Consider the following 12,853-nt stretch of genomic DNA (forward strand, 5'->3'; position numbering starts at 1 on the left):
TATTGTTATTGGGCCGACAGATATTTATGAATACGAACACATTTCGTGTGTGTTTAAAATAACAAAACTCAGCATTGAAATGAGTTAGAGGTCTGAAGCCTGGGTGAATGCAGGTGAAATGACTTTAGCTTTACCTGGCATATTTGAATCTTTTGAGATAGGACTGCTCACTGCAATAGATGTTGAACTAGTCGCTTGTCTTCCCTCCATCTGTATTTAGTCCAGAAATTGCATGATCTTTCTGAACATTATTGGTAAGTTAGTGCAAGATGAACATGTGGCAGGCCAGGCAGTGATGACAGTCTCACATGTTCCATCAGCTTAGCTGCAGTACTAGCCAAGCCATTCAGCCTGCTGTCTCAGTGTGTAAGCCCCATTGGCAAGCAGTGAAACCTGGGAGCCTGCTGTAACAATGCTCACCTGTGTTCCTAAGGAGATCAAAAAGCAAAAGTGTGAGGAAGGCGGTGGTTGGGGGTTGTGGCTGGGAGAGAAAGCAAAGCGTACATGAGCTGTGAACTTTTCCCTCTGACTTCAATGGCTTGGCTTTTGTGTCGGGGTGGGTTGCAGCAGCGCGCTCATCTTTCAGAGTCAGTGGCTGCCGTGATAGAGTTGCACCCTGCGGCTGGCCTGAGGTCTTCCCGGGTGGAGCTCTGATCTGATCAGCACCGATTGTTCCCCATGATTCTCTCTCTCTCTCTCTCTGTCTCTCTCTCTCTCTCTCTCTCTCTCTCTCTCTCCTCTCTCTCTGTCTCTCTGTTTCTCTGTCTCTCTCTCTCTCTGTCTCTCTCTCTCTGTCTCTCTCTCTCTGTCTCTCTCTCTCTGTCTCTCTCTCTCTGTCTCTCTCTCTCGCTCTCTCTCTCTCTCTCTCTCTCTCTCTCTGTCTCTCTCTCTCTGTCTCTCTCTCTCTCTCTGTGTCTCTGTCTCTCTCTCTCTCTCTCTGTGTCTCTCTCTCTGTCTCTGTGTCTCTCTGTATGCTTGTGAAAAAATCAGTACAGTACAATATCATGAAACAGATAAGGATCATGAATGCTCTGTCTCTTGAGAGAAGCTACTGCTAAATTATAGTACTGTCAATTTAGCTTACAGGACTTAATATCTGCAGCAATGCGTTGTGGTGCATGGTGGATTGTGCCACTTCGCATAGGTAGGTAAGGGCATGTTTATAAAAGTGGCATACACTTGCAAATAAATAAACAATAAAACCTCAAAATCTCATAACTACTTTATGGCAAACATAGCATCTTCTAGAAGGTGCAGTTTTGTTTGAGCCTGTCATCACAGTAAGCATGTTAAAACATGGACATAGCAAACATCACCTTTTCCTCTCCTTCCCTTATCTAAGGACAAAAAGCAGGTAATTAAAGTTAATTACCTCGATGAAACTATAATGGTTTCTGGCATCCCTGGCTGATCTGGGCTGTCTCGTTGTGGTGATTAATCCATGTTTAGGCACATCTTTGCCAGCCCGCTGGTGAGGCACAGGGAGTTTCAGGAATGACATATGTCCAATACGACACATGGCACACACTTAACTGCATACACACACACACACACACACACACACACACACACACACACACACACACACACACACACACACACACACACACACACAGCCCCCCCACACACACACACACACACACACACACACACACACACACACACACACACACACACACACACACACACACACACACACACACACACACCACATATCGTCAATTGGAAAGCCAGAAATTAGGCTAATAACAGAATTGAGCATGTGTGTGTCTTATCTAGAGGAGAAACTAACAGACAGATTAGCGTGTGTTATCTTTCAGATCATCAGGATCTGCGGGGGCTAACAAGAGGGAGCACTTTGAAAAGTCAATACTAATAGGTCATATCCCTTTCTTAAAGAGGGGCTATTAGCTTCTGTAAGTGCAACTGCATTAAGCACTCATGCAGCCAATAAAACACTCACCGAGTCAACCCAACCGCCACAGAGAAACAATAATCAACCCCACCTACTGCAAAAGCAACTCTGAGCACAGAATATATTAAAACCAATGGGATAAAAAGTTGCATTTTGTATATCGAGAGGCAATCTGCTTTCTTTCTTTGAACAATATGCCTCTGTGGAGGGCCTCCCTGGCATATATAACCCTCCCTGCCATTGAGGCAGTGAGTTCAGGGAGGGCCCTCTATACTCAATGGCAGCAGATCCTATAGATGGCTTCTCGTTAGAAAGCTGAATGGAGATACAGAGAGACTGACAGACTGTGTAGGGTAGGCGTTAGACTAGACAGTAATATACTGTAGGTCTGGATGGGCAGGTACATGACACACTCCCCCGTCCTTCCCTCTCCCTGTGTTGCAGGTCCCTAGCCTTGGGGCAGCAGTACTCGTCTCTGGGCTCCCAACCCATCCTGTGTGGCTCTATCCCCGGCCTGGTGCCCAAGCAGCTGCGCTTCTGTCGCAACTACATCGAGATCATGCCCAGTGTGGCCGAGGGCGTGAAGCTGGGCATCCAAGAGTGCCAGCACCAGTTTAGGGGGCGCCGCTGGAACTGCACCACCATCAAGGACAACCTGGCCATCTTTGGGCCCGTGCTGGACAAAGGTAGGCCTCCTACTGTAACAGGATTGTTTGTTTGAAGAATACAAATATACTCCTTCCTCTCTACTGCCAGTGAGGTATTCATATGAGGGATGTAACTGAGATATCTTTGGGATACATGAATTACAGCCAAGTACCATATAAAAAATTTCAAAAACGAATTGATGTACAACAACCATGGAATTTGACTCCTCAGTAAAAGATGAGCTAATCTGACTTCAACAGGGGATTGCAGGTTCTATGAGGAAACTACTTTTTCTCATAGCGGTGATAAAAACATTAAAGGGACATATCAGCAGTAGTGGAAAAAGTACCCAATTGTCATACTTGAGTAAAAGTAAAGATAGCTTAATAGAAAAGGACTCAAGTAAAAGTGAAAGTCACCCAGAAAATTACTACTTGAGTAAAAGTCTAAAAGTATTTGGTTTTAAATATACTTAAGTATCAAAATTAAATGTAATTGCTAAAATATACTAAAGTATCAAAAGTAAAAGTATAAATAATTTCATGTTCCTTATATTAAGCAAACCAGACGGCACTATTTTCTTGTTGTTTTAATTTACAGATATCCTGGGGCACACTCCAACACTCAGACATAATTTACAAACAAGCATTTGTGTTTAGTGAGTCTGCCAGATAAGAGGCAGTAGGGATGACCAGGGATGTTCTCTTTAAGTGCGTGAATTGAACAACTTTCCTGTCCTGCTAAACATTCAAAATGTAACAAGTACTTTTGAGTGTCAGGGAAAATGTATGGAGTAGAAAGTACATTCTTTTCTTTAGGAATGTAAAAGCTGTCAAAAATATAAATAGTAAAGTACAGAACCCCAAAAACCTACTTAAGTACTACTTTAAAGTATTTTTACTTAAGTACTTTACACCACTGCATATCAGTGAGAAAATGGGAAACAAGGTGTGTAAACAAATGTGAGGTAAGTACCGTAAACTGACATAGGGATAGAAGAACCCATTGCTCTGCTGCTGAGCACTGCCTGTTCCACATGCTCCTACTGACAAATGACCCGCAGGGTAATTACAGTAATATACACCTTTATTACTGCAGTGAGAAAGGAGCGCCGGTACAAGCACTGACAGATTATTTGACGTCCATCCATCTCGCTACCTTCAACATCACATTTGTCTTTTGAGTCTGTGTGCTCAGTCTTCTTCTGAGCTTCCCAACCTTGATGTTTTCGCACATGAAAGTTAGTTAGTGTTGTAAATCTCTCAAGATTAGCTCACACAATTACAGTTGATACACAGTTGTCACAGTTAATACACTGGAGATCATCTGCCAGGCTTTTCACAGTGAATACTAATCATCAACGGTCTTAAGACTGACTGGGTGCTTTAAACCATCTGATAGAAAAACACAGAACGCACTAAGAAAACAGAACCTGGGGTGCTCGGAGTAGGCCTTTAAATACCTAATGATGAAGATGGGTCTTTGTGTTGCGGACTGAGGCTGCTGATTGGATATTAATTAGCCTGCGTGTCAGAGGGAAAGGGATCTGGGCAGGAATGGGCAGTGTGAACCTCCATCGCTCTCCTAAAAATACATTTTAAAAAAGGGAGCGGGAAGGCCAAATGAGATTACATGCAATAGAAAGGGGCTGGAGGGCTCAGCGCAACCCCTACTGTGCCTGAAGACCAGTGCTCGCCTCACACAGCCCGGCTCCCACGGGCGCCCCATTCACACGCCCTTTTGACTCTGTCATGAAAACAGGCTGAAAGGGAATCTCCCAACCTACCCTAGGCCGGCATGTTGGGGTGAGGTGGAAGGAAGGCAGGGGGTGCTGGCGAGGGAGGGGGGGGGCAGCCTGAGTCGGGAGTGACAGCATGGGGTTGACGAGGGAGGGGGTCCCAGACCAGGGTGGCTATACCAGTCCACCACCACCTTAACCACTATGGTGTTTATGGTGGTGGCTACAGGCGGAAAATGGGGGGGTTGAGGGTGCAAAGTGGCGGTGATGGTGGTAGTGGAGGATGGGGTTTCAGGGTGGTGGTGGAGAGAGGGTGTTGGAGGGGGGGAGTTTAGGGATTGCCAACTCTGGGCAGAGCGGGGCTGCAGGGGCGCGAGTCGCTGGGCCCTTTGTGTGGGTAATCTAGTGTGACACAAGGGAAACAAAGGCGGATTGATGGGCCCAGCAGGTAGCAGGAGCAGCGCAGCCTTGGCTGACAGCCAGAGCTCCCGGGGCCCACAGCTCACAGGCCCCTGTTGTGGACAGCCCAGCATGGCTTGCCAGGGCTAGCTGGGACTCCCGCTCGCCTCCCAACCAGAGGTGTGTGTGATCCAATCAAACAAACATTGAGCTTTTAGCACAAAAATTACGCTTTTAGCGCTGTTTACCTAGAATGAAGCACACTGGAAAACATTTTTGATTGTGGGCACTTTGGAAAATGTCTTTAATCATGGTTTTGTGACCATATATTTACAAGATGTATCACCTGATTGGATATTGTGTGAGACATGTTGTCATGTAGATAACAGGGGTGATGTTTAGTGTTAGTTCAGTGACTGTATTACATTTCCACTTCCCAGAATTTCCCATCAGAGCAGCCATATGACCTCTCACCCTATTATGAACTGTGACTCTATTCAGCCATTCGCATAAAGGTTTCAATCAAACAAAGGCTTAAATACAAAAAATAACGTCATGAAAGGTTGAGCGCTAATTAACTTTATGAGCGTGTTAAATGTCCCCTAGCGACCGAAACGACAACTTTTTTCAAGTATGTTTCTCTCTGTTTAATGCAAATTAACACTACAAAGACTTGTAGATTGACTTACACTGTAGAATAACTAACTTCCCTGCAGGTGTTTAGTAGAGAACACTACTAACTGCAGTCAGTTTTAGAGAGGCTAGGCCTCCCTAGATGCTTTAACAGTGGCTCGATTGCAGAGTGGGCCCTCCCCATACCCTCTGTGTGTGTGTCCCTGCCTGTGTGTGTGCAGTGCGAGGTGGTGCAGTAGAGAAATGGGTAAGCCCTCAGCACACAGTAAGTGTGCTGCGATTGTGAAACAATGGTGTCTGGTTACATAATAAGTTGTTCCGTTCAAAGGAGGCGTAACTCCATCTCTCAGCACAAACACGGAGCAAAGCAGACGCACTGCTCGGTTTCTACCTAGAGGCCCTGTGGGCTCTGACAGGGGGAGGAGAGGGGGGGACGACATTCCTGAAACACTTTCCAATGCAAAACAGCACACCTCAGGGATGACAGAAGGTCACTGAGATCTCACTGAGCATTAGGCACTACTGACACCAGCCACAATATGGTGATGCCACAGATAGGGGACATGTCTCATGTAGCCATCTCTTCAACGCTTTCCAAAATCGGTAGAACACACCACCTCCCCCCAAAAATAATTGATCGCTGATTTATTGCTACCGCAAAAAATGGGTCAATTTATCGCAATATGATTTTTGTCCATATCACCTAGCTCTATGGTAGATGTTGAGATGATGAGAGTGAAGATAATTTCACCCAGTGTTTTCTACACTGATCAGGGCCCAATGTTTTAAATCCTCTCAAGGACTTTTCTCCTGAAAAACATTATTCTTGCAGTACATTGTGTGTCAACCAAGTATTTATCGCTATGATATATGAATACCTGCTTGAAGGTGAAAAGCTGTGTTAATAGGTTTGTGCCCAAGGGTGTCATTTTCATTACCCCTGATGTATGGAAGTTGGCAGCAGTGAAGATTGCAGAAACTGTTTTGTTAAGAAGATGATACTAAAGATTAATTGATTGAATTTACTCTTTCCTTTTTCTCGCTAGCCACTAGAGAGTCGGCTTTCGTCCACGCCATCGCCTCTGCGGGCGTGGCGTTTGCTGTGACGCGGTCCTGCGCTGAAGGCACGTCCACCATGTGTGGCTGTGATTCCCACCACAAGGGTCCCCCGGGGGAGGGCTGGAAGTGGGGCGGCTGCAGCGAGGACGCCGAGTTCGGGGTGCTGGTGTCCAGGGAGTTTGCTGATGCCAGAGAGAACCGTCCCGACGCACGCTCTGCTATGAACCGGCACAACAACGAGGCAGGACGCACGGTAAATAGGCCTACACTGAGGATTTACTGTACAACTAGAATGGATATATTGGTTATACATACTATACAACGTAAATTGGTAATGTAAATACACAAACAGTTGAAGTCGGAAGTTTATATACACTTAGGTTGGAGTTATTAAAACTCGTTTTTCAACCTCTCCACAAATTTCTTGTTAACAAACTATAGTTTTGGCAAGTCGGTTAGGACATCTACTTTGTGCATGACACAAGTAATTTTTCCAACAATTGTTTACAGACAGATTATTTCACTTATAATTCACTGTATCACAATTCCAGTGGGTTAGAAGTTTACATGCACTAAGTTGACTGTGCCTTTAAACAGCTTGGAAAATTCCAGAAAATGATGTCATGGCTTTAGAAGCTTCTGATAGGCTAATTGACATAATTTGAGTCAATTGGAGGTGTACCTGTGGATGTATTTCAAGGCCTACCTTCAAACTCAGTGCCTCTTTGCTTGACAACATGGGAAAATCAAAAGAAATCAGCCAAGACCTCAGAAAAAAAATTGTAGACCTCCTCAAGTCTAGTTCATCCTTGGGAGCAATTTCCAAACGCCTGAAGGTACCACGTTCATCTGTACAAACAATATAAGCAAGGTTAAACACCATGGGGCCACGCAGCTGTCATACCGCTCAGGAAGGAGACGCGTTCTGTCTCCTAGAGATGAAAGTACTTTGGTGCGAAAAGTGCAAATCAATCCCAGAACAACAGCAAAGGACCTTGTGAAGATGCTGGAGGAAACGGGTACAAAAGTATCTGTATCCACAGTAAAACGAGTCCTATATCAACATAACCTGAAAGGACGCTCAGCAAGGAAACCGCCATAAAAAAGCCAGTCTACGGTTTGCAACTGCACATGGGGACAAAGATCATACTTTTTGGAGAAATGTCCTCTGGTCTGATGAAACAAAAATAGAACTGTTTGGCCATAATGACCATTGTTATGTTTGGAGGAAAAAGGGGGAGGCTTGCAAGCCGAAGAACCCCATCCCAACTGTGAAGCACGGGGGTGGCCACATCATGTTGTGGGGGTGCTTTACTGCAGGAGCGACTGGTGCACTTCACAAAATAGATGGCATCATGAGGAAAGAAAATTATGTGGATATATTGAAGCAACATCTCAAGACATCAGTCAGGAAGTTAAAGCTTGGTTGCAAATGGGCCTTCCAAATGGACAATGACCTCAAGCATACTTCCAAAGTTGCGGCAAAATGGCTTAAGGACCACAAAGTCAAGTTATTGGAGTGGCCATCACAAAGGCCTGACCTCAATCCTATAGAAAATCTGTGGGCAGAACTGAAAAAGCGTGTGCAAGTGTAACAGTGTAGGTTCCGTCCCTCTCTTCGCCCCAACCTGGGCTTGAACCAGGGACCCTTGCACACATTAACAACTGACACCCACGAAGCATCGTTACCCATCGCGCCACAAAAGCCACGGCCCTTGCAACGCAAGGGGAAACCCTACTTCAAGTCTCAGAGCGAGTGACGTCGCTGATTGAAACGCTATTAGCACCACCGCTAACTAACTAGCCATTTCACATCGGTTACACATGCAAGGAGGCCTGCAAACATGACTCAGTTACACCAGCTCTGTCAGGAGGATTGGGCCAAAATTCACCCAACTTATTGTGGGAAGCTTGTGGAAGGCTACCCGAAATGTTTGACCCATGTTAAACAATTTAAAGGCAATGCTACCAAATACTAATTGAGTGTATGTAAACTTCTGGCCCACTGGGAATGTGATGAAAGAAATAAAAGCTGAAATAAATCATTCTCTACTATTATTTTGACATTTCACATTCTTAAAAAAAGTGCTGATCCTAACTGACCTAAGACAGGGAATTTTTTCTAGGATTAAATGTCAGGAATTGTGAAAAACTGATTTAAAATGTATTTGGCTAAGGTGTATGTAAACTTCCGACTTCAACTGTATGTAACACTGTTTACTACACAGCCAAGCAGGATGCAGTGTATATACTTTAGTACACATCACTACATAATGATACTGGACACACCCAGCCTTGTAGCTGAAGAAAGGTAAAAAGCACAGTAGTAAAAAGACAATGAACAAAGATCTACTTGTTTGGCAATAGGATGGAATTATCCACAGTAAACGTTACAGTACCAGATTACTAATTCTGTGACAGGAAAGATTTCAGTATTTGACTTAAATTCAGTCCACATTTCTGTGAGTGTCCGCCTGAAAAGTAGCACTTCATCTTGAAAGACTGGGTAATTATCTGATGTAAAAAGTTGCCCCTGCCTTTCATGCCTCACATCCCATCTGAAATTCCCTGACAGACAAATAACCTGAGTTAGTTGAGGGGGAAGAGAAGGGAATCAGCCTGGACTTAAACCATCACTCGTTGCTGTCATTGCTCAGTGAAAAATCTGGCGAGCTACTCACCAGCACGCTGAGGGGCAATTGGAGAGACCACACGGCAACAAGGCAGCCTTTTGATCTGACTAGACAGGAGCAGGGAGACCACAGGAGCCGCAAAATGGCAGGCAGCCCTGTCACAACCCCTCTCCCTCTCTCCATCACCCTGATCCCAGTCGCCCCACCTGGCACTCTCACACTCCATTGTTTCCCCCCAGGGCCCCTGGGAGATGCTAGGGACCAGACGAGCCCAGGACATGATGTCAGAACTAAGAACCCCTCCACCCCTCAGCGCCCCCACTCCCCTCTCGCCCAAAGGTGCCACAAACACCTGCCTTCCGCCGCAGCTGGGGGAATTCTGCAGCTAAATATAGCCAGAGAATTAAAGCTAAGCAAATCTAAACAAAGGCAAAGAGAGCCGGTGGCATTGCTCAGGTGAGTGCAGTGACTTCTGAGGGAATTAGCTGCTGCACACTGCAAAGGCCTGCCTCTGTTTCACAGCTGCCTGAACCACACCTGAAGACTCAGCCAAGTAGCATGTTGTTCTCAACCTACAAGTCGGTAGTCACTAGCCAGGTTATTGGTAAGAGTAGTTAATCAAACAGACTTTCCGGTAGTAGACTGACAAGCTACCAATCGATATCACATTTACACTGTGCTGAAAGAAAACAGGATTATTCTTTCAGTTTCTGAACTGTTTCCTTCTTTCTCTTTTTTTCCCAGACCATCCTGGACCACATGCACCTGCGCTGTAAATGCCATGGCCTGTCTGGCAGCTGCGAGGTGAAAACGTGCTGGTGGGCACAGCCCGACTTCCGCATGCTGGGTGACTACCTGAAAGACAAGTATGACAGCGCCTCGGAGATGGTGGTGGAGAAGCACCGCGAGTCGCGCGGCTGGGTGGAGACGCTGCGTGCCAAGTATGCCTTCTTCAAACACCCCACGGAGCGTGACATGGTCTACTACGAGGGCTCGCCCAACTTCTGTGAGCCCAACCAGGAGACGGGCTCGTTCGGCACCCGCGACCGTGCCTGCAACGTGTCCTCGCACGGCATCGAGGGCTGCGACCTGCTCTGCTGCGGCAGGGGCCACAACACCAGGACTGAGAAGCGAAAGGAGAAGTGCCACTGCATCTTCCACTGGTGCTGCTACGTCAGCTGCCAGGAGTGTGTGCGCGTCTACGACGTGCACACATGCAAGTGAGAGCCTGTGCGCTCGCTCGGACAGATGGACAGAATGATGGACAACAGCGTCCATCGCAAACACACAAACACACACACACTGCAGTCCTTGCATATATACAGACAGACAGACACACATGCACCAATGAGGAATGGCACTTTGTACTGGAACTCTATTTTCTGCAACCTTGTAATAAAAAAAAAAACATATCCTTCTTCCAAGCCCTGCATCCTCCTCCTCTATTTGAGTAGGTAGTTCCACTAGCGGACATATGGGAGGGCCCATTTCCTTTGGAACAAGCTGTCAGTTTGACCTGTTCCCATTCCTGCACCATTGGGCTATGACCCCTTCTTTATTTATTTCCCCCACACACGGCTGTGCAGTAACCGCTGACTTTCCAGACCATTGCTATTGAATTGACATATTTTTAACTAACACCTGATTCCACCAGTCAATCACCTGGCTGGTCGACTATTGAGAACTTAACCAACTCTCCAACAGTACTAAACACACAGCGACAGCCCAGGAACCTACCATTTTAACTACTGAACCCACTGAGCAGCTGTTACTGGACCTTTCCTTCCTAAACTAAACTACTGAGCTGATGAAATCTCCTCTTTCCCAACCCCTGCACACTGTACTGATACTGAACTACAGCTGTCGCCTGGCTGGGATGCCTGATGCCTGGAAGATATGCTAGAGCCTGATTTTATAGCCCCACATTTCTGAAATATTAGCAATGGGCCAGGACTGGAGGTGGTATGCAGGAGGGGACATGTGCAGGAAACAAACACGCTCGTTTCCACTAACGAACATTTCTGCACGTATGCACTATTCAGCTGAACAAGAACTGTCTAGAGGTGGTAAAATGTTGGCTATTGCTATTTATGAGAGCAAATGCATTCTTCTTGTCTTAACCAGTTACGTTCTAACATACAGTAACACAACTGAGATTGTTCATCTCATTCAGATCAGAGACGTTTTGCTGTAATTTCCCCTTGAGTATGAAACATTAGACAGATTTACAGTATTTGAGGAAATTATAATGAATTATAAACTGGGTGGTTTGAAGCCCTGAATGCTGATTGGCTGAATGCCATGGTATATCAGACCGTATAGCACGGGTACGACGAAACATTTTTACTGCTCTAATTATGTTAGTAACCAGTTTATAATAGCACTAAGTAACCTCTGGGGTTTGTGATATATGGCCAATAATACACGGCTAAGGGCTGTGTCCAGGCACTCCACGTTGCGTCGTACATAAGAACAGCCATTAGCCATGGTATATTAGCCATATACCACACCCCTCGGGCCTCATTGCTTAAATGTCATATAGAACAAAACATTCACAACAAACAGGTAGAGTTCAGGTATAAGAGACTTTATTGGATTCATTCATCAGTTTATTTTGCACTTATAGGCCTAATGCTAATGAATTATTCTACTCATAGCAGTCATACTACGACAATGAGATAATTTATCCAGCACGCTGACAGTCCATTTCATTATGTTCCTCATAGTACTGTGAAGTCCTTGTCTAAGCTAAACCCTTCTCTCACCAGTGAAATGTGATGACAAGTGGAGACCAGAGGGGAGAGAGCAGAAAGTGTCCTAATAGTCTTCAATAGGCCTCTTTCCTCATCTCCTTCCCTGGATTGCCACTGATGTGAAATGTCTTGACAATAGAAGCAATATGGTGGAATCCTGTTCAGAGATTTGAAGTATCTGTGGGAAACAAATTAAGGAGACGAGGGTAGGGGGGGGTTACTTAGTGTTTTGGGACACAGCCAATGTGAGTGAAGGTGAATGTGTGTTTGTGCTGCTTCCAGTGACGGGTGTTAGGGTTAGAGGGATGGCATGCTGGCTTCACAACAGTGGAACAACCTGTGAGAGGTTTCCACATAACATGTTCTGACAGTCCTACGTGCTTCCTATTCATTATATTTAACAACAAAAATACAACTTACCTAGGTAGTGTAGACTCCTCCCTTTGTGACATAGCTTAGTATCTGCGTCACCCTCTAAAAGGCTCTCCCTACCCGGGACCTTTCTGTGTTCAGTTCCTTCCTTTCCTCACCGCTACATCCAAAGTTTTGTACAAAGGTTTTAAAGTTAATAATTCCCTTTTTATTTTATAATCTGAAAATGTTATGTTTTTATAAATATAATTTATTATACAATGTATATATCTGTATGACTGAACTAAGATTATATATTTGAAGAACAAATGACTGGCTCATGCTTTTGCTTCTTAGACAGAGGTACTTTTCCAATCATTACAGTTTGTGAGCATCGATTCCTCTACGTTTCCTTACCAAATCATGTATATGGGCATTGCACATAACAATACTTAAATGGCAAGCTGTGATGGTGTTCCTGACTGTGATACAGTTATCCATCGTACAATCCTTTCTATACTATAAATCAGAATGTCTCAATCTGCTCTAGGACACATCTGTGAAATGTCTAATTTGTCTCGGTCAAGCTAATTTCCCCTGATAATAGGTGAATGACAAGTAAATTACCACTGCATCTGCAGCATCAATCAATAATACACATATTTATAAAACATTTCAGAAGAGTACTGTACGAAATGTTCATTAATTAATACAATTGCAACTT

The 12,853-nt window shown here is 45.0% G+C and overlaps 1 protein-coding gene across 1 annotated transcript in view; it reads left to right on the plus strand.

Moving 5' to 3' along the window:
* Positions 1-11,814, plus strand: part of LOC106579325 (proto-oncogene Wnt-3-like) — a 30,030-nt gene extending 18,216 nt beyond the window's left edge. Inside the window, exons 2-4 of the mRNA XM_014159145.3 lie at positions 2,360-2,601; positions 6,380-6,645; positions 9,770-11,814. Of these exons, the coding sequence (XP_014014620.1) occupies positions 2,360-2,601; positions 6,380-6,645; positions 9,770-10,249 (988 nt within the window). The 3' untranslated portion in view covers positions 10,250-11,814. The remainder of the gene's footprint in view (positions 1-2,359; positions 2,602-6,379; positions 6,646-9,769) is intronic.
* Positions 11,815-12,853: the final 1,039 nt, after the last annotated feature.

This window comes from Salmo salar, chromosome 19 (genome assembly GCF_965601325.2).
Source record: "Salmo salar chromosome 19, fSalSal1, whole genome shotgun sequence".
Taxonomy (NCBI): Eukaryota; Metazoa; Chordata; class Actinopteri; order Salmoniformes; family Salmonidae; genus Salmo; species Salmo salar.